Below are 23,465 nucleotides of genomic sequence, written 5' to 3'. Positions count from 1 at the left end.
TTGTAGGCCTAGTATGTTCTATTCGTCCTTAAACGTAACCGCCAATAGCAAATGATACCCAATTGCCTTGGGGAGCGACCCATAATTCGAAAAGCTCTTTATATAAAACATTCGAGACCAATAATCCCCCATATTAGAGAGTTTAAGAAGTTAACCAAAAATAGCTTACTCCCTACCACTCCCCCAAAAATGAATAGACGTGAGAGGTTTACTTAATGCGTACGATAGGTCATGTTATTTAGGCCAATTTTTTAAACTATCTAATGTCAGAAATGGAATGAAAAGTTAGCGCATGCATAGCTGATTCCTTCTTATTTATCAGATCATAAGTTTATGAAGAAATATTCTTCGAGTGTGACACTTTTTGTGCTTGTACTTTGAAACGCTACAAGCATACTGCAAGTTATTTCGAGATCGACACGAGAATTGACTACAGTCCATTTAGCTTTCTAACGGCACTAATTAAGCTATTGACTGCAATTCAGTTTCACCAGATGTGCTTGCTTCATAAGATTCTATAACATTTCACCAACCTCACTTCATGACCTTTTCTGACTAGACGATGGAAACCTGACCACTAACCTAAACTAATTTAAATCTCAAACAAACCAATAAACCTAACCCCCAAGAAACCAATAAACCTGTAACCCCCAAGAAACCAATAAACCTGTAACCCCCAAGAAACCAATAAACCTGTAACCCCCAAGAAACCAATAAACCTAACCCCCAAGAAACCAATAAACCTAACCCCCAAGAAACCAATAAACCTAACCCCCAAGAAACCAATAAACCTAACCCCCAAGAAACCAATAAACCTAACCCCCAAGAAACCAATAAACCTAACCCCCAAGAAACCAATAAACCTAACCCCCAAGAAACCAATAAACCTAACCCCCAAGAAACCAATAAACTTAACCCCCAAGAAACCAATGAACCTAACCCCCAAGAAACCAATGAACCTAACCCCCATGAAACCAATAAACCTAATCCCCATGAAACCAATAAACCTAACCCCCTAGAAACCAATAAACCTAATCCCCATGAAACCAATAAACCTAACCCCCTAGAAACCAATAAACCTAACCCCCTAGAAACCAATAAACCTAACCCCCAAGAAACCAATAAACCTAACCCCCAAGAAACCAATAAACCTAACCCCCAAGAAACCAATAAACCTAACCCCCAAGAAACCAATAAACCTAACCCCCAAGAAACCAATAAACCTAACACCCAAGAAACCAATAAACCTAACCCCCAAGAAACCAATAAACCTAAACCCCAAGAAACCAATAAACCTAACCCCAAGAAACCAATAAACCTAACCCCAAGAAATCAATAAACCTAACCCCCAAGAAACCAATAAACCTAACCCCCAAGAAACCAATAAACCTAACCCCCAAGAAACCAATAAACCTAACCCCCAAGAAACCAATAAACCTAACCCCCAAGAAACCAATAAACCTAACCCCCAAGAAACCAATAAACCTAACCCCCAAGAAACCAATAAACCTAACCCCCATGAAACCAATAAACCTAACCCCCTAGAAACCAATAAACCTAACCCCCTAGAAACCAATAAACCTAACCCCCTAGAAACCAATAAACCTAACCCCCTAGAAACCAATAAACCTAACCCCCTAGAAACCAATAAACCTAACCCCCTAGAAACCAATAAACCTAACCCCCTAGAAACCAATAAACCTAACCCCGAACAAACCCTAACCTTACCTAAAATAACGTAACACACTATGTGAGCCCGGTTGCCGTCTTACCCACCTATTAGTAAACAGTATCAAACTTATGGAACATATAGCTTACAAACTTATGATCAGACCTAAATTTAGCGCGATCCTGGCTTTGTAGCTGCTGCCATTTCAACTTGTGGTAAATAATATTCTTCCACCAGGGTGTTCGTATAAGAAAGTTAAGTCCAAAAAAATAACATTTAGTGAATTCGATCCGTTAGAGTTGGAGACGACTACGATATCTTATTATCCAACCCACGCTGCATGCCTCTTTTCTTCCACGATACGAGCTTCTTCAACGGTGTCAAAAACAAGATAACGAAAAGGGGTCGGTGGATGAAGAGCAAGAGCGATTGTGTGTATATTATCAGAAGGCAACATTTTAGAAGTACATTAAGAGTACTAGCTGTTACCCGAGGCGTCGCTCGCGTGTAATAAGAACTTCCATCAAAATGATATAAAGAATGGGTAGATTTTACTGAAGACTAATATTTTTGTACCACCCTAGGAGCGAAGGCACTCGGCGTTGCCCGTCAGCCCGTCGGGACATTTTTTTATTACTTTTCTTGTGGTCATTATTCCCTAAAGAAGGGTTTTTAAGTTTGTGGCCTCCATTAAAAAACAAATCGAACCCAAAAGACCATTCAGCCCGTCTATAGGTTAAAGGAAACCAGTGTACTAAATATTTGTGAAATCGGTTGAAACTCGCGGTTTTTGTTGCATAGAGAAGATTTTTACATTTCTGAGCACCATTTTGTAAGATGGGGGAAGATTGGAAAAATATTTCTTAGTATGCGCCTACTACTTATGAGTAACGTTCCTGCAAATTTTCAGCTTTCTAGGGCAAGCGGTTTGGCCTGGGCGTTGATTATCAGTCAGTCAGTCAGGACTTTGATTTATATAGATATAGATTGTAGTCCACAAGGTAATGTCTAGCGATGTGAGCATGTAATTTATGGACGGTATTTATCGTAATTTACCCTGTACAATACCGGTAAATTATCGTCAGGATTTTTAGTGCTGAGAACCTGTATTTTATGAAGCCATTTGGCAGGTTTATTGTCTCTTTATGTGTTGGCGGATCCACGGTCCGTACCTATTTTAATATTTCCTATCCAATGGCGCCACGCTTAGTGTCCAGGACTTGACTACCCCATTTGAGTGAATTTCCTCATAATCGCCTGTATAAATGTTTCACCTGCCGAATGAATGAATATATATTTGCTTTTCACGTTGCAACAAGGAACTTTGCCGAACTTCAATATTCGGGGCTAAGCCCTCATTTAGGGGTAACGTTTAACATTATTTTCCCATAGACGCCTGTAGAAATGTTTTTCCCTCTGAACGTCGAACATTCGCCCAAACATCTTTTTTCCCAAAAATAAAATGCTTACAGGGTTCATACAAACCCGGCAAACAGGGAAAACATGGAAAACCTGGAAAACTCAGCGCAATAAATAGTTGGAAAAAATTAGGGAAAACACGGGGAAATTTAGAAATTTAAGGAAAACGCAGGGAAATATATGGGAAAAACCTGGAAAACTCAGGGAATATATGGAAAAAACCCTGGAAAACTCAGGGAAATATATGGAAAAAACCCTGGAAAACTCAGGGAAATATATGGAAAAAACCCTGGAAAACTCAGGGAAATATATGGAAAAAACCTGGAAAACTCAGGGAAATATATGGAAAAAGCCTGGAAAACTCAGGGAAATATATGGCACAAACCTGGAAAACTCAGGGAAATATATGGAAAAAACCTAGAAAACTCAGGGAAATATATGGACAAAAATCTAGAAAACTCAGGGAAATATATGGACAAAAATCTAGAAAACTCAGGGAAATATATGGACAAAAATCTAGAAAACTCAGGGATATATATGGACAAAATCTAGAAAACTCAGGGAAATATATGGACAAAAATCTAGAAAACCCAGGGAAATATATGGAAAAAACTTGGAAAACTCAGGGAAATCGGATTTCCTAAAGTCTTATGAAACCTGTGTTTAGTCCGATGAAATTGAGGGGCCAGTTATACACGATGTATTTAATTGTTTAAGCGTAATATTTAAGTGCTAAAATAATGAAACGTAACCCGCAATTTGCGAGTGATAAAATCCGAAATAAACTCCTCAATGCTAGTTACTAATAATAATAATTTATTTCATAACACAATCCCTCATTAAACGCTATTATTTTGGAAATATCCCATGTTTCCCAATATTATTATAGGATTTTACCAGGAAATTACCTAATTATTCTTATTTCATATCCCCTTTATTGACATCAACTTGGCCAAAGCTTACTACTATAGAACATTCCCAGTTTCATATTTATTCAGATCCCTGTGTCGTCAGCTGAACTTGTAATTTTTATTCATATAAAAATTTTAAAAATGCATCCCTTCCAATAGAAATTTGATATACTCTGAATATACTGGTACCCTAAATCTGGTAAAAATAATCGAACATTAAACCCACAACAATCTATAGGAAAGGTTTTATTCCACATAACAAACTTCTACCCATACATCATCCACGTTCCTTTCCTTGGATACGAACGGCAGTACTTTGATTGTCTATAACTCTAGAGACATCGCGAGACAAGATGGAAGAGGGGATTCGAGGATATTTTACTCTGTATACTCGGAAATCGTGATAGAAGAGTTAAAGCCGAAAGAGGAACGAACGTTGCTAGGATAGGGATAGGGAAAGGGTTGGGGGATTTGGGGACCATTCGATAAGGGGTAGAATGGGAAGGGGGGGTCGTTAAGTTCATCCGGAGCAAGCGCACTGCGTCCTTTTCAGCTTCGCCGCGGAGCACTTTTCCGTAAAACAGGCAAGCAGGCTTGATATCCACATTCTGGAAAGTTCGTTCGGGACCTGGACGTTTTTTGGCTCACAGTTTACTCCGTTCCTCTCTCTCTCTCTCTTTCTCTCAATCCTCTGCTCCGTCTATCCGCACTCTCTAAAAATTGACCCTTTCCTCTTGCACCCTCATAACTCTCTCTCTCTAGCTCGGAGTCTTCAGACTGTTCTCTCTTTCGCGCCCTCACTTACTGTCTGACGTCTCCGGCAGAGCAACGAGCGCGTATCCCTCAAAAACATTCGGAAGTCTCGTTCCCATAACCACTAACGGAAAAAAGATATATATCCCAGGATGAATTGTTTCTCTCCGCAGTGTTATGGTCATAGCCGACGTTTTCAGTTACCACTCGGATAGTGGGATAAATATTGGTCAATAATATTACTATTCCTTTCTGTATACTATTTTCTCGGACATTTGATTATTGCAAGATTAACGCGATGATTTCCGTTACCGTATCCGTTTCTACTTCCGGCGTCAGTAACGCCCGCCCCCTTTCCGGTCATAATCATCATCGAGGTCAACATAATTCGACCCCGCCAAATTCGCGTCGCAATTCGTTGGCTAACCCGACTGTTGGTGCGGGAGCCTCGACTAAATCGTATCATCCGTCGTCGCAACACGGTTGTCATTCTTCTTCAACTTCTTCTTATACTTCCTCACCGTCCGCGTCTCCTCTACACAATTCTTCTCATTCTTCGGCTAATGCCGCTCATAATAAAGAAAAAAGTGCTAACGTTAATTCGACAACCAGCGCAACGGCTTCCCATACTTCCGCTTAGTAACTTTTCTTAACTCTATTCGTATTTTTAATATGGTTTCTCTTTACTTAATTTCTTAACTTATTAAGATCTTAATAAACACAAGCGTTTCTGTGTCGCCCAACTCGGACTACTATTAAGGAAAATTGCTTAAACTAACCTATAAAACAGTTTACTAAACATTAATATCTGAGTTTGAGCCTGAGTTATTTAACTTTGTTATGTTTCTAATTTCACTAAATTTCTCTATTTAATTTAACCCTTGAACTATTTATTTCTTATTCAATTTTATTTCTATTTTGTTATTCTCATTTCGCGAAAAGAACAGACGAAATTTACATTCGTGTTCGGACAATTTTTACTTCCTTTTCTGCTAAATTTTCTTTTCTTTTCCGACCTATAAAACTAACCTGTGAGCGAGTTAAAGGTCTTTTGGCGCGAACCGTGTGAAAAAACCTTAATTTAGCGCGTGTAAGATTATCGATTCAACAGCACCGCCTTTTCCTTCATAATTAGTCAACGGAGTTATGTTAGAGACGTTTGTAACACTCGGTCGTGCCACAAAAGTTGGAATTCTTTTCTTCATTTTTATTAATTAATTAATAACCTTCGCTAGAAAGGTTTCGATTTGTCACTCTTTCTCGTGTTGCGTTAGAGAAAGAAAAAAAATTATGTGTTTAAACTTCACTCTACGCGTTAAAATTAACATATTTTATGTGCGTAACACGTTCTTCAAAACGCGCAAATATATATAAGGAACATTGTGTTGGTAAAATTTATCTTAAACTTCAACTTAAAAATTATTCTAACTTGGCAACTAACTTCAAGTTTATCCATTGAACTTTCTTTAATGTAAAGTTTTTTTTCAAAACACGTCATTTCATACAAATCTTAAACTACTATAAAACATTCAATGATAAAACAGTTAATTTACTTGCATTTTACCATAAAAAACTTAATTAACCTACCGTTTATTCTCTCTATTGACAAAACCTCCCTTAAAATAAACCGCTTTTAAACGCGTATCTTAAAAAAACATAAAATACTAAGTAATATTTTAAAACTCATTAGCAGCACCGCTTGCACGTTTTCGCTAAACAAGAACGAAAACGAAGATACAACCCGCCCCTTTATTAATTCTCTTTCACCGCCTTGCTCATTGTAGGCGTAAACAACTTTCATAATCTTTGTTTGTTTTAAAACAGTCGGATTATGTTAAAAGCTATTTGGTTTATTCTACGTAAGGTGGTTTACTGACAAAAGTATTTTAAACCTCAAGACGAAAAGTTCTCTTCCAATGACGAAGAATTCCAGTTTTCCGCTCGGAAAACATAGTCGACAACCAAACTGTTCGAGCTAGCTTCCCTCTGCCCTTCAAATCTTTTTTTTTTCTTGTTTTACTTCCGAAAGCGAAGCCCCACAATCCCTTTGAGACTGGAAAATTTAGGTTAATTTCTAAATCGCGTGACGTACTACAAAAGCGACCGCCTTTTTTCCACCTTCTTACCATTGGCCGGACTACCACCATGAACCAAAGAGCTATGGGGTTCCTGAAGAGGTGGAAGGCGGACTAGTTGGTTATTAATATCGGAAATATTCGGGCTACCCGCGACTGACTGACTGACCAAAAGGCCACGCGCTCGGTGTCCAGCCTGTTATCGAGTTGTATGGAAGAGGATTCTTAAACGGAACTAGAACTTCCGGAAGAAGCTAGACGGTCCTAGTTGTGAAAAGAATTATCTCGCGCTCGTCAACGCGAAACACAATAGAAGTGTGTGATTGTGTTGGAAGGAAATTGAGATGCACGGAATAATGAAATGAAGTAACATATCAAAATAATTTAATTAAGGCCTCCAGATTTCGTATCGTGTCGTTGAACATTTTCCAAATTCTTCTTTTTGGTGGTGTGTTCGTGATTTTTAAGAAGAGATGAGAGGAACATATGGAGCCTGATTTTTAGGGAACGCAAAAAAGTTAGTACAGTACTTTTCTCAAAATACGTTAGTTAGTATGTTAGACCGAAGTTCCATTTTTAGCATAAATAGTATTAATAGAAAGACAGTGATTTCCTCTTTTGCCTATTTTCCCAAAAGTTATCTTATTTCTTGAGACAGTAACATTAGGCTTAGTAGGGTCAACTTTCTTACTAGCTAATATATTTTTAAATGTATATTTCGCGTTTCGGCTTGTGAATTTCGGAGGTGACAATATGTCATTACTATTTGTTTACTAGCTAAGCTCTACTTAGAAAGTAGGCACCAAAACATAGTCTTTGAACCCACCTGTATGGGAAACATCTAAAATAGCTTTTATTTTAATAAAAGGATGTGTAATAAGGGGTTATATTGGGTCGCTCTTTACAGGCTTAATGGCTTGTGGTTCAACTGCGTCCCAACCTTGAGGAGCTCAACCAAAACACGTGTGAAACCTTCCTCTAGTGTTTGTGACCTGAACCATGCAGTTTGGTCGAATTCGGAAATTTACGAATTGTGACTGTGCATAAAGGACAAACATAGAAATAAATAAATAAGCAAACAAACCACTTTCTGAAATATAAATAAGATTAAGCAACACTTTCCCCTATGTATAGGGTTGAAGTGAATGGTTATTAGGTCAGGAAGCAATAGAGCTATCTCAGTTGTGGCGTTAGCGCCTAGTTAAAACGTCACGGGATTAGCTTTGGTAGTGAGTGGCCATGTTAGGTACCGCTTTTTTTCTATGGACAAGTAGCATGAGTGACGTGACACACATAGCTCTATTGTGATGCCACGAAGATACTTATAACTGATGGAAGAGCTTATGCCATATTACTTTATTGAAGTCGTTATCATAACTAGACATTTAATTTCTATAAGTACTTAGTATAATCATGGATACGTATAAATACTACCAGGTATTATGGATTCCCATCTCTTACCTTCCATTAGGCATTTCGCTTAGGCGCCCGTTCAGCAGAAAAAAAAAATATGACTTCCAATCCTCCCTCTCCCAACCATATGAGGCAGAGGGAAAATTCGTATTTTCTCTCTTTGTGCATGGGTGAAATTTCATATTCACCATTCAGAATTCCATGGAGAGTTATAGTTCTTTTTCCCCCAACGAGACCTAGCTACTTCTGACTCGATTTTGAGCCACGTCAAATCCGCGAGTGTATCGCTTATTTGGTGGTTAGCTTTTTGGTATAGTTTGGAATCCGTAATTCATAGTATTTATACATATCCATAGTAAAATACTACACTAGTATCGCCCACAATTCACAGGGACTATAGTTCTGGCACTTTATTTAGTCACATATCATGATTAATTTAACAAAACTAGACGACAAGAATTAATTTAACTATTTTAGTAGCTAGCAGTCACCTAGTGAGTCAGAACTCCCTCTTTCTTCGTGACACAAGCACGAATTGAAATTTGACGTTCCCTATGAGACCAAGGCCTAGACGTATCATTTAATAACTTCGGTATACATATATTTCTGACGTGTGAATGTCTAATAAATTCTAGTTCAACACGCTAACCTGCCTCTTAGCGGACAGTCAACGCATGGGCTCGTACAACTTAAATGTATTAATGCGAGTCGTAAAGAAATGTGGGCCAAGATCATTTCGCCCTCTTTTTTCTTATTTTAGGTCATTCTTAAAGCTATAAAGGGTTGCAATGGGCATTTGGTTTAGACTTAAGAAAGGGGAAGTTTTGAAGCAATTGCTCGTTGTTTTAGTTTATCATTTATTATGCGAACCCGCATTTAGGGTGATTAGACTATAGGTAAGATTATGAAACAATAGAAGACAAAGGGTAATAGCAACCATTATCCTTTTGACGACGTCAAGTCACGTGACTATGGTTATTTTAGTTTGACCATCATTTCCAACAATGAATTTGTACAGGGTGTTTCTGTCAGAAATTAGGGGGATGTTCTTGGGGCGATTTCGAGTCGAAAATGTTCTGTGACATTTTGCCATGAACAAATGACACCTTTTATGTTTGGAGTGTTTTAATCATGAGCCCTTAATTAAATTAGCATTGTCTTTCAGTTTCTAAGTTAAATTTAAGGGGTCATCTGTAAAACACTCGGACAATCATAACTCGAAAACGGTGCCCCGGACGGCAAACTTTCATTATACATTTTCGACTTGAAACGGTCTAAAGAACACACAAAGATGACAGTCTTAAATTCAGAAACACTCTGTATTGATAGCGAATGACAAAAAATTGTAGTTCTTTTTTGTATTTGTTGTAATGTTGAAGTCCTTTTTTTAGCTAAATGCAAATATTATAATCTTTGAGCAACTTCAAAGCTATAAAAATTCTCAGAGAAAAACGTTTCTATGCTAATTTTTCATGCCTCTCAAAGAGTATAGTTGTCAAACTACTAGCGTCCTTTTCTAGAATGACCAATTTTTTATAAAACCAATTTTCTAATGATGTTTTTAAAGGTTGTTTTAATGTGAAAGATAAGATAATCATAAAATCATTTTTTATTAAAATATCTTCGTAGAATCCACTAAAAATGTTTATTTTTTTATTTATGTCTCAGGAAACACTGAAATCGTTAACCGTAATTCTGAGAGACGGAAAACTTGGAAGGTCTTTTAAAGCAAAATCGTTATCTTTACAACATCAAAAACCCCAACGACGTCGTCATATTTTCCCCTCTCTTCAGTCAACGTAAGCTTAAAAATTCCGCAAAGAGACCCCATGGAATGAAATCTTCATTTACAATTTAGTTGCCAATGAATTAACGTTAAAACAGTTGGAAAATGAAGGGAATTCAGTATGAACAGTTCGCGATTCGCGTAATGATAGATTCTCGCCACCACCACAACGACGCCAATTACGTTTATTATACCACCACGATGTTACGGACTAAACTCGTTACGTAAAAATAACAGTAATCAAGAAAAGCAACATCGGAATGCTTTTTTGGCAAGAGAACAATTTTGTGTTTAATCATACGGGACGAACTGTATAAATATAAAACGCGGCTGTCTATAAACCGCCACTCATTTTAGAGAGAGAGAAAGGGTGCTAGTACTTAGTGTACGATGGTGACTTCAATCAGCGAAGATATTTCGGGACAAACGCACCATCACGCTCACGCGGGTAGTGGCGCGGCACGTCCCAAACTTTCGTACCTGAGATCTTTGTCGCAAAAACCTCGACCGCCACCCGCCGTTGTTATCACGGACGATTCCGACGTCTACCCTGGTAATGGCGGGGTCAACCCTTCCGTTTTCGACGTGCTCTTCTCGAGACCTTTCGGGTCGCCGAGTAATAATCGTGGGAGCGGTGGTAGCGTGGGCGAAGCACCAGGATCACCCGGAAATTCGGCCATTGTCGCTGCCGTCTCGTCTTCCGCTTCCGTCTCGGCGGGTCTCCATCACCAGCAACTCGAGTCAACGTCTCCCTGTAGCGGCAAGGCCAACGGAGTTTGTTCCGGTTCTCCGCTTCGCCATCTCGGAAGAAGTTTCTCCAGGGACAGTTCGGCCCTACACGGAGGAGGATCTTTCACGACCGACGGCTCCTTTGATGGTGAGTCCGACAAACTTTTGACTTTGGTCATTTTTCCAGTCGTTTTTCATTTTTGTGTGTGTTCCGTTTTTTTTTTTTTTCAAACATCCGTCCGGTATCTTTTGATTCTTTCCTTTATTCTTGGAAACCGGAAAACTCGGCGAAAAGGGTTTGGGGATGTTTTGAACTTTAAATATAATAGATTTTCCTAAGGGTTGGTGGAAGCAGTGTAGATATTATTTTTTTGGGACCAGCTCGAATCTTGACTGATTTTAGACTTGAGTTTGTTGAACTGTAAGATTTTTTTTGCGTTCAGTGCGGGAGGAGATTGCCATTTTTATTGACGTAAAGAGGTCATGGAGTGTGTTGTATTTAGGATGTTATCGTAAAAATTTAGAAATGACATTCATCATGTCTATAACTTAGTCCGTGTAAATACAATAATAATTTTCAATAACGTCAAAATTTCACCGTATAAAACGTTAAATGTACCCAAAAGATATTTTGTTCTCTCGAAACGAAATCTTCAAAATTTCACGCTACCGGAAGTTGATGTTAGGTCCCTGTGACGTAGAAAGTGAAAAGTACACAAGAAATAAGGCCTTAGCCTTAGGACTAATCTTGGGCACAATGTTATTGCTAAGCCTAGTTTGAAACTACAAATTGAGGCCCTAGAGTTTATTTTAGTTCCTTGTGACGTAAACGGTTAAAAGTAAACAAGAAATAAGGCTTTGGTTTAATCTTAGGCACAATGTTATTGCTAAGGCTAGTTTGAAACTTTAAATTGAGCGCTCGACTCGCCCGAGCTCGCAAACCTCTTAGGTAATTATGACGCGGAAGTGAACCGCTTTAATCCTATGCCCTAACTCGCACAAATTAAAACCACGATCTCATTTCCAAGTTTTGTCTTAGATACTTGTATTTAAGCGAATTTACACGGCTTTTTTGCTCCAGTGCAGTGGCTTGTGATAAACGGGCATCTTTTTACTGCTCGTTTTAGCACGTCATAGCTTTAAGTCTGAGCATCAAAGCATCTTGTTCTTAAGCTCTTGCCCCTTGGCCTCGGAGTCATTTATTTCGGTTCAGCGATATATTGCTGATTCAATCGGTAATATAACCCATATATACTCAAGGTGTTTCTGATAAGTCTGCCATAAATTAAGGGGATGTTCTCTGGCCGATTTTGAGTCGAAAATGTAACTAATATAACATAATGCCGTCAGGGCCACTGTTTTCAAGTTAAGATTAAAGTATTTTAGGGATAACCCCTTAAATTTAATTACGAAACTGATTTAATCAATGATTTCTAATTTGATTAAGGAGTCATTCCTAAAATACTCAAATCATAACTCGAAAAAAGTGGCCCGGGCTGAAAAATGGAGATAGAAATTACATTTTAGACTCAAAATGGCATAAAGAACAACCCCATTAATTTATGGCAGACTTATCAGAAACACCCTGTATCGATTTCAGTCATACAGACGGAATTACTGAAACAGCTTGTACCAAGTTAGACTTCCTCGTATCTCGAATACTAACAAGTTAACGAACTGAAAGGGTTAAGATGGATATAGGCCATACGTTTCAACTTGACTCAAATTCTGGCTGGCGGCGTATCATTCGGATCAATATTCATACATGATGTTCGCCGATCTCCAATCATACGCCGAATAAACAACACCCGATGCCTCGATCGCATCGATCTGCGTATATCTATTGAGTCTCCCCAGAAGTGAGATGAGACTAGAAGTGAAGGGCTCTAGCATTGATAGTAGATCCTGGCACTTGTGAACAAATTTGAGGATTTTATGCCGCTTCCCACGCGCCTACACTACTGAGAAGGTTATTTTATTTCGGAAGAATATAATTGTAAACAGTTATTTTTTTGGAAAAGGCATATTATAATTTGAGAAAGGTTATTTTATTTCGGAAGAAGATAATTGTAAACACTTATTTTTGGAAAAGGCATATTTTAATTTGAGAAAGGTTATTTTATTTCGGAAGAAGATAATTGTGAACAGTTATTTTTTGGAAAAGGCATATTATAATTTGAGAAAGGTTCTTTTATTTCGGAAGAAGATAATTGTGAACAGTTTTTTTTTGGAAAAGGCATATTATAATTTGAGAAAGGTTCTTTTATACGGAAGAAGATAATTGTAAACATTAATGTTTTTGGAAAAGGCGTAACATTGTTAAACCATTTCCAAAATATTACTAACCTAACCTAACCTAGCCTAACCCAACCCAAGGCTAATTTTTTTAGGTCTTTTTTATTTCTATAGGCTAAAATTAAATCTCAACTTCTGGGCTTGGGCGAAATGGGAAAAAAATCTTTTGGGCGAAATGGGACAAAAAATCTTTTGGGCGAAATATTGCTTTTGGGTGTTATGGGATTGGGGAAAATGGGAACATACCCTTCCCCTCAACCTAAAGCCGCGGAACACGGACGCGGGTGCTGGAATCTAGTTCGGCCGTCTACCGCCACGAGCGTCTCACGTTTTGGAGGGAAAATTCAGAAACCGCTACCAGAGGGCCAACCGTTGGTGTGTTATCAAGAATATTCACTTTCGCCGAGTGAAGAATTTGGTTTGCTCAGTACTTCTAGTCTCATCTCACTTCTGGTCTCCCCTTTAGCAAAACGATCGCGATGTTTCTACTAAATACATCTCTTTATTTAGAACTGATGGCGTGTATTAATACAAAATCAATATCACTGACAATATTGGGTGCCTAGTATCGCACACGCAACCCGAGGAGGTGACAATGGAACATTTGAACTTTCACCTTTTACAGTTTTCCCTTCTTATCTATAATATGTGTAGACTTATATTTTCGATATAAGCAATATCGATTTATAGTAGACGATACTAACAACATGTACAGCCTGCGCTATATGTATACTAAAACGGAAACTGGGTTTACGTTACTAAGAGGGTTTCGGTTCTCCATTTAACAAGACCTGTTTAGCGACATGGGTGGATCGTTAAAGGTCTAGTGACAAACCATTTATCAACTTCTTTTTTCAGTACTATACGTTACTTAAAGGTGACAGTCCGTTATTTGCCAGTACCGTACAGATTTGTAGCATAATTTTACAATGGTAATTTACTCGGTATATTGCGCATGGTTTTTGGAGTTTTTGTCGTTCACAAAGTGTGGGATAGAGATGCGATAAATATTGTAATGGTAATATTTACCAAACTGTTTCCATATTTTGGCGCTTAGTTTCAGAACCTTTTTGAGTAAATAATTAAGTGTACTTAAGATTACAAGAGATTATAAAAATTAGCCCATTTTACTTCCAAGTCCAGTTTTTCTCAATTTCCCATTAGTTTTGGCTCTGTTTAAAGCACCTAAATTATGTATAAAATGATCAAAATTCAATGTGGTTTAATAGACTATAAACACGTGAAAAAAATGAATTACCGTAAATTACCGAAAAAACGGTAATTTACCGGTAAATTCACATCTCTAGTTTGGGAGTATTTCTACTTAGTAAACCATAAATTAACGAAAAATACTAGCAATTTAATTTCGACCTAAATTTGAATAGCTTAAACTTTTATGTACAAGCTGACGCGTAATATTTAAAAAGGTTCTATCTGATATCTGATTGGATGCGCTAGAGAGAAAACCTATTCTGACAAGGTGTAACACAAACTCTTGTTTTATTCTAGACCTAAATGTCATAATTAGGACGGCAAGGTACCATCACAAGTTCATAGAAAAAAACCAAAAAGTATACTTCGTTCACGGTTCCCAGCTCCCAACTTAAATTACAAGTTAAGAACCGGCTTCTCAACTTCTACACGAACCAACCAATCGGAGTAGAGGTTTTGGGGAGGGTAGTTGAAGGTTTATAGAAAATAGTACTCTATGGTGGTGATCAAAACTCTTAGAAATAGAGCTAGCATCGGCTATTCATGCATGTCCCTGTGCTAGGGTCGTGAAGGTCTGGGAGATAAAGGGGATGATTAAAAGCTAGCTAGCTTATTGGACCAAGTCATCTTGCGACTTATTGCCACTTATCTAACGCCTTTACAATGCATAGAGGGGCGGTGGCTAGCCCCTATGCCACAGCTAACCGACAGCGCCCTATACTAACTATTACCGTTAACGGCGCAATGAAGTATACTTTTTGTTTTATCTATTTACTTTTGTTACAATACATGGTCCCTCATCAGAATTTTCACGGTAAAGCGTGGTAAAAGCCTCAAGAGGGCAATGTTTTAAAATTGTTTTTATAGTCGCTATTGGTACCATTTTAGACTAATTTTATGAACTTCTATTAAAGACCATTTCATGGTTTATGACTGCAATTTTTACGACCGTCACCGTGTAGGGCAAAGGTCATATGGCGGTTTTTACAATCCTGGCGAGTTATACCCTAGATTCTGTGTGACTTTGAAAACATTCCTTACTATTTGAAGTTTAGAGAACGCAATTTCGCACACCAACCCTTGAAGTATTCCTCTACAGATAAAAGTATATGGAAGCCATATTAGATCAATTTTTTTTTCTATGAACTCACGCTCTTGTGCCTCGAATTTCGACCCACATATTTCTTTATCTTTTATCCGAGCCAGCCGTTCTCCGCTATACTCCAAGCCTCTTCTCTTTGGAGATAAGAAGTTAGGCCTATACGAGGAATGAAAAAATGAATAGTGAGCCAAGGCTATAAGATATATCGGCTCATGCACCGAGCCAGATTGAGGATCAAGGTGCAGTTACGGGATCGACTGCTCCATTAATATCATATTTCGACTTCCATTTATTTGTAAGAGACTATGGAGCTTCACTATCCACCATCAGAATCGACTACCTCCTTTAACTACCTACCTGCATCTTGTTCTTGCTGCTGTTGGCAAAGTCAAGTGATAATGTTAAATGTATCAGTTCATTAATCTTGAGTTTTCAGTGCGAGACGTTAAAGATCTCGCTCTCTCTCAAATGAATCTTTATAGAAACTCCGGCCATGTATTTGTCTGAAAATGGAAGACTATAACCATGACACTTTTAACTGAATTTTTCTGTACTGGTACATTCTATCAGCCTCTCTTATTATGGCTTTTGATATATCTGCAGCGATAGTCAATGGTTTTCTGTATCATCAATGAGTTATTGTAAACATAATTGGAGGAGTGCCGAGAGAGTTTGTGGGCCCCGGGAAAATGAACCAAGTCGCGGTCCCCTCAAGAAAACCGTACGCACATCCCGGGCCCCTAGAAGCTACGGGCGCCGAAGAAGCTGACCGAATTCCCCCCCCCCTTTTCTAGACAGCCCTGCACAATTGTAAATTCAGATTCTAAACATTTCCCGTCCCTAAATTTGAAGATTTTGTTTACCTTTTTGAAAGTTCTATATGCTCCTAGGTGAATCATTTATAAGTCCGAGGGGTTAATCACTCTCAGATTTTGTATAGTATGTAACTGACCCCTCGTATAAGGTTTGATCAATCAAAACGTATTTACTAACTTTCTTGGTGAAATAGGGACGTTAATAAGAAAAGAAAACATTTCAAGGGTATCTTTCAATGCAATATTTATGATCACTTCTTGTAACGAGGTATCTAATCTCAATAACGGCTAATATAAACCTCTTCGGTGTAACTATAAGAGGCGAAGACACTGCCTTCCATCTCGCTATTCAGCGCCTGCGCTCTGGGCGTTTTCGGTTCAGAGAGTGCGCAGAAACGGCTATGGGTCAATCCCCTTGTATGTCCCAATACTTAGGGTTGCAATAACGACTGATATAAACCTCTTCGGTGTAACTAAGAGGGGAAGACACTGGGGTAAAACTTTGTCTTCCATCTCGCCTTTCAGCGCCTGCGCTTTAGGCGTTTTGGGGCCAGAGTGCGCAGAAACGGCTGTGGGTCAATCCCCTTGTATGTCCCGATACTTAGGGTTGCCTACGACCTTTTCTACATCGAAGAAGCTTATTGTGAGAAAACGTACCAATCTTTACACTATATCACCATCACTTGCTCGGTTTTAAGGGTCTTGGCTCAAGGAGTAAATTTTCCCATCTATATTCCAAGACCCCGGAAAAATGAAACTCCTTTAAAGGGAGCATGAAAGATGCGACGAAAGAAAAAATAACTTCGAAAGCGTTTATGAATATGATCAACTCTTTCGAACCTTTCACGCTCCCTTCATGACGAAAATATCGATAAGAGTTTTGGCGAATGATGTTTTTTCTTGGGATTTATTTCGTCCAAAGAGTTTTAGGCTTAACGTTTAAACTCTTGGGCGAGCTGCGTAGTCATGTGACCGTCCGCCTTTATGGCAAAATCGTGTACTTTTTCTTTTACCTCCCGTCTAATTTTCATTGATTTCTTTTTTTTTTTCGGAAAAGTGGTAGGCAATTTTAGAATGGGAGAAAAGAGGAACTTTTCTTTACTTTTTTTTCTTCGGGATGCGTGGATTGAGGTTCAGTCACGCGATTGGTTGCGAGAAGGAACTGTGTTGTTGGACCTGAAGTAAATTAGACATGAAGTATAAATTGGAACTTACCTGTTCGTGAAGAAATTCTGTGGTATCATTTTCATCAGGGCCTGATAAGAGGGGCAGAAGGGGGGTCAATTGTTTTCAAATTTGAACACCTGCAGCATATGCTTTCTTCAGACCTGTAGAATCAATCATAGGTGATAACTTCTGATTAATATAATTCTAGTCATGTGTAAGACCTAATATTCCCGTATGGTTTCTGGGGTTCACACAAAGTTCAAGCTACAGTTTTTTTTTTCTTTTCCGTATATCCTAATCAAAATTCTGAGCTTTACTAAGCACACAACAGAGACCCTAAGACCTCGCCCCGTATAATCCGTAATCCCAAAGTGCGCTTGCATTTTGTGAACGAATCATATAAGATGGAATAAGTTCAGGGCTTCGTTGCTGAATGTCTTTTCTTGTCCACGAGCTGGTTTCAAGTAATTTTTCCCGTATAAAGGGAATCCAATTGGGAAAAGAAAATTCTAAGCCGAATCCAAGTAAAACTGCAATACAGTTAAATTATTTTACATTAAATTTATCTGTTTCTATACGGAGGTAAAATTTGTTTGTACTTATAGGGACTAGGGAGTCATCTCTGATACTACTAAACCGATTCTAAAAATTATTTCACTAATTAAAAGCCACACTAGGCCTATCCCTGATTAATATAGGCTAGGGTTACGAAAAATGTCTAGTCTTCCAATGACGGGGCATGGACCAATGGTTCAGGCAATTGCTCTTTTTCTAATCAGTTATTGGGAATTGGATGCATTTTATACCCTTAACTTCAGAAAAGGCATAGGCTAGAAGTCAAACATCAACAATAGCATAAGTTTTTCACTGGTTACTGAGAACTTGTGCGACATTTTGTTATTTATTATTTAATTTAATTTAGAATATTTATTAAGGTTCGGTTGTCTAGGGTTTTTATAATTTTGATTATTAAATGTCAGCATTGGTATATTAAAAATAAGGGAACATGACTCGGGGAATTAAACTTGGAAACACGTGTTTTTTCAAATAATAAAAACAGGAAATTGTAATGATTACCTCGTATGAGGTTTAACATAATAACTTATAATCTTAATAGTTCAAAATTGTTCATATTAAGTTTAGGCTGGTTAACCCCTGAAGATTTCAAAGTTTTTGGCACTCACGGTTATTTACGCGTGTTGGTTGTCCTTGGTCTTTTGTTGTTCGCACGCGTGGAGAGACCTCGCCGATGCTGGGGCACCATTGGTGCCGGACGGTTCGGTACTTGGTTCCGTACGGTCCTCAACCTCAAGATGTGTTCGGCCGGAGCTTTGGTGTTTAGCGGCAATGACTCAGCGTTTCATCCAGGATACCGCGTTAGGCTGTTCGGTACTTTTTGGACGGCCATCGGTGATTCGGTTGTTTAAGAGTCCGAGCTCCGAGCTCTGAGCTTTAGAGCAAGCTAGCGAGTTAGAGATTGTCTAGATCTAAACTACTGTTGTCTATTGTTTGTGCCCGGCTTTTATAGCCGGGGCCTTGTCCTTTTCCATGAAAAGCTCGACAGCGATTGGGCAGAAGTTTTTGCGCTTTCGTCAGAAAGCCGGACCGTGGTTGGTTGGTTTCTTTTATCAAACCCGAATATTCCGAGTGCGACCTTTGACCCGTTGGATCGCGGGTCATCCAACTTTGCAGGTGTTCGCATCGCGTACGACTTCGCGCACTTTTTGTTGACCACAGGGGTCCGTGATAAAAGATGGGGTTAACCAGGGGGGTGTAACCAGCCAAAGGGAGTTTATAAAAATAAATAATACAATGCTTTGAAAGCATTTCTTAAGGTTAAATATATACAGGTTCAAAAGTGGGTATTGAATGGTATAAAATTCAAAAGTGGATATTGAATGGTATAAAATTCGTCACAACTCTCCCCCACTTAATTTTGAACGTCCACGTGAAACAAACTTCGTGGTTCATTAACAGGTTCCAAGTGAATAATAATCAAAAAAAAAATCGTATACGTAACTATGTACAATGGCCATAATGAAAACATCAACAAATGAAATTGTAATAATAATTAAAAAAAACTATCCTACCTAAATTAGATTACAAATAAAACATTAAAACAGGGCAGAACATCATATGGTAAATTTAATAAGGGGCAATTAAATTTAAAAAAAATCTATACTAGTACTAGTCAAAACAATAGGAATTAAGTCCTAGAAGCAATTAATTTACGAACAGATTGCTCGTCCAGTAACTGGATTGCGAGGTCTGAGGCTACGATAATTAGAGGGGTGTTCATTGTCGCTTAAATCGGCAGAGTTCACTATCATCGTCTAACGCGCTACAAGACTTATCAATGTCGGCAGTACGCACGACTGGCAAAGGTTCTATGACCTGGTCAATTTCTTGGGTGGCAATACGCGCAACCGGCAAAGGTTCTAAGACCTGGGTAGTTTCTTGGTCGGCAATACGCACGACAGGGGAAGGTTCTATGACCTCCCTAAGGTCAGACTCGGCATCACGCGCAAAAGGCTGATTCTTAGGACAAGGGGTGGCAACACGTTCAATGTGTTGTTTCAATTCATGAATGTGAAACGTGCCTTTGAGAACTCTCCCACCCTTAACACATTTCAATCTGTAAGTTAGTGGTGAAAGTTTCTCAGCAATAAGAAAGGGGCCATCCCAACGGGGAGCTAGTTTTGAGGTGAAACGAGCGCCGGCGGACGACAAAAAGTGTGTACGCTTATAGACTAATTGGTCAATGGAAAACTCAACATCGCGATGGTGCTTATTATAATACGCGGCTTGACGCAGTTGCGCGGCCGCCAGATTTTCTTGGGCTTGGGTTATCGCGTTTTCTGTGGTTTCTTTAATAGCTATAGCGTGGGAATGTAAGTTAGCATCATTGATTACGTCATCAGGGGATAAGGGGGTACCTATGTCAGCAACAGTACGCAATTCGCGGCCAAAGTTTAAAAATGCAGGCGTGAATCCTGTGGATTCCTGTGTGGCAGTGCGCAGGGCCATGGCGTATTGTTGGATACCAATATCCCAATTCTGGTGGTTTTCCTCAACGTACGTCGCAATCATTGTTGACAACGTGCGGTTAATTCTCTCTGTCTGATTAGACTGGGGTGAGTAGAAGGAAGTGTACCTATTACTGATACCTAACACTCGGAAACTATCTCGTAAGATTTTCGAGACGAATTGTTTACCGTTATCACTAACTACTGTCAAAGGTAAACCGAAACGGGTAAAGACCTGGTCTACTAATAGGGTAACTATTGCTTTGGTCGTAGCTCGGCGTAAGGGAAAGATTTCGACCCATTTGGTCATCATATCCGTCACGACAAGGAGTTGGGTTATGCCGCGCTTACTGGGAGTATAGGGTCCTTTTAAGTCAATTCCAATGACGCTCCATGGGTCAGTTATTTTGGCTGAACGCATTAGGCCTGCAGGGGATTGCTGGTGGACTTTGTGCCTTTGGCAAGCTTCGCAAGAATAAACATAGTCCCTCACAGCTTTGGTCATACCATCCCAAATATACCTCTCCTTCATGCGTCGAAGAGTTTTGAAATTTCCTAAATGGCCAGCTGACCTAACGTCATGGGTTAATTGTAGTACTGTATGGTAAAGGGACTTTGGGACCCAAATTTTATAATTGTCATCAATAGGTGCAGCGGAGCGGGGTAGTCGATGTAAAATCCCATTAATTAATTTGCATTGTTTAGCTAACTGAGAGTCATTATTTTCACCTGGGGGCAAAGGAATGTTATCGGATAGGAATTTCATAAAAGGGCTAAGGCGATCGTCCTTAGCTTGTTCTTCTATGAAAACTTCCGGCGAAACGGCTATAAGCTCAGGGGGTGCTGCCAACGCAACGGCGATTACGCCATCGGTTTCTGAATTCGGGGTCGGTGAAGACTCTTCCTCCATGGCCGCTGGTAAACGTGACAACGCGTCCGCTATCACATTTTTATCGCCGGGAATATGGTGCACGGTGTAATTAAAAGCCTGAAGCTTTGCATACCATCTCGCGTATTTGCCGGTAGGGTCGGGTGTTTTCAAAAGCCACACAAGAGCTGAATGGTCGGTATAGAGGTCAAAGTGAACGCCTTCAACATAAGGGCGAAACTGACCCACCGCCCACACTGCAGCCAAGGCTTCCCGTTCAGTGGTACAATAATTTTTCTCAGCGTCACTAAGGGTACGACTAGCGTAACGTACAACAAGTAGTTTGCCATTATGTTTTTGTAGTAAAACGGCGCCAATTCCTGAATCGGACGCGTCCGTTTGGACAATAAAGGGTTCTTTAAAGTCGGGCGCGACGAGAATGGGGGCTGATGTTAATTTGGCTTTAAGCGCATTAAAAGCGGAAAGATGGTCCTCGGACCAAATAAAGGGAACATCCTTATGAAGTAACCCAGTTAGGGGGGAAGCCAGGGTGGAAAATCCTTTCACAAAACGCCGGTAGTAGCTCGCCATCCCCAGGAAGGAGCGTAGCTCTTTAATATTTTTAGGGGGCGCTAAAGCACTAATCGCGCGGGTTTTCTCGGGATCAACTGAAATTCCCTCTGTACTAATTACATGCCCTAATAATTGGGTTTTATTGACGCAAAATTTGGTCTTGCTAGCCTTAATGGTTAGCCCTGCGTCAGCTAAGGTTTTAAAAACTTTGGACAATGTAGCCAGGTGTTCCTCAAAAGTTTCTGATATAATCAGTAAGTCATCTAAATAGGCGCTAACACCTTCTAAAGCTAAAGGGGCAAACAAACGGTCAATCATCCGCTGAAACGTCGCGGGGGCATTGGTAAGCCCGAACATTAGGACTTTTGGCCGGAATAAGCCTCTGTGTGTAATAAACGCGGCTTTATCACGGCTTGCGGGGTCAAGAGGGACCTGCCAGTAACCGGCTTTCAAATCTAAGGTTGAGATGAACTTAGGGGAGCGTACTGAATCAAGTATGTCGTCAATGCGAGGGAGGGGGTAGGAATCTCTAATTGTGACTTCATTTAAAAGGCGATAGTCAACACAAAGACGAGATCCACCATCCTTCTTCGAGACGAGTATACAGGGAAAGCTCCACGGGCCGTTACTAGGTTCTATTAAGTCTTGACCAAGCATTTCGTAAACTATTTCGTCAATTTTCTCCTTTTTGAATGGAGAATAGCGGTAGGGGGTGCGGCCTATAGGGGTTGCGTCACCTGTGTCTATATGATGCGTTATAGTATTTGTACGACCAGGTTCTGTAGCAAACAAGTTTCTATGTTCATAAACAACTTTGGATAACAAAGAGCTTTGGTATTCTGACACATGAGCTACAGAAAGAGCGGCTTTTAATTCAGCCTCGTCGATTTCGACGTCTGTCATATGACATAATAAAGGGTAGCTTGATACCTGCTCGTTTGCTACAGTTTCCTCGGTATAGAAATCATAGGATTTCGTGGGGTCACTAGACCAAGCATAACGCATTTCTTTGTAATTAGCTATAAGGCCACACTTCTGAAGCATGTCCATTCCTAAAATACACTGACAGACTAAGTTTGGTACAAAATAAACAGTATTGGATTCAGTTTTATTAGGTAAAGAAAACTCGGCTATGGAAGAACCAGTGGAAGTTAAGCGTGTTTTATTCGCTAATTTTATTCCTAATTTATGCCTATTTCGGCGATTACGAGTTAAGGTTAATTTATTTTTAAAACTTTCGTCAACTAAGGTGAAAGAAGATCCAGGATCTACTAGGGCCTTGCATTCTTTACCATTAATACGAATCTGAATCCAAGCTAATTTCGGGAGATCACAATTCTCGCCCGAAATATTTCCTAAGAGTGGGTCTAAATTTAATTTCCGGGGGGAACGACCGAACTTTTCCCTCCGGTTGTTCCGTTTCCCTGGCGGTTACGAAGGGGACAGCGGGGTTTGATATGACCAAGTTCTCCGCACCTGTGACACTGCGGGACAAAGGGTTTTGCGTTGGCATTCAACGGCTTACTACTTGGCTGCTGTACCTGAGTTTTATTCTCAGCTCGCCTGGGACAAAATTTTTGATAATGCCCGTGACCACCACAATTCATGCACGTTAGCGGCGCTTTCTGAGAGGGGGCCGAAAAATTTGAGTT

At 39.5% G+C, this 23,465-nt stretch overlaps 1 protein-coding gene across 3 annotated transcripts in view; it reads left to right on the top strand.

The window, feature by feature from the left end:
* The first annotated feature begins 6,495 nt into the window (after window positions 1-6,495).
* The window catches only part of LOC149610522 (solute carrier family 35 member F3), a 153,187-nt gene continuing 136,217 nt past the window's right edge, over window positions 6,496-23,465 (top strand). The window contains exons 1-3 of one of the 3 annotated variants that reach the window (XM_089859693.1): window positions 6,496-7,193; window positions 7,296-7,344; window positions 9,909-10,903. In XM_089859693.1, coding sequence (XP_089715819.1) covers window positions 10,417-10,903 — 487 coding nt within the window. In that variant the 5' untranslated portion in view covers window positions 6,496-7,193; window positions 7,296-7,344; window positions 9,909-10,416. Of the gene's footprint in view, window positions 7,345-9,908; window positions 10,904-23,465 lie in introns of all 3 variants that reach the window. The other 2 variants (XM_089859694.1, XM_089859695.1) reach the window with 2 other exon arrangements.

This window comes from Phalangium opilio, unplaced genomic scaffold (assembly GCF_054372755.1).
Source record: "Phalangium opilio isolate 3A_F unplaced genomic scaffold, DU_Popi_V2 ptg000329l_1, whole genome shotgun sequence".
NCBI classification, from domain to species: Eukaryota; Metazoa; Arthropoda; class Arachnida; order Opiliones; family Phalangiidae; genus Phalangium; species Phalangium opilio.
The sequence above is the reverse complement of the archived record's forward strand: the minus strand, read 5'-3'. Positions and strand labels throughout refer to the sequence as shown.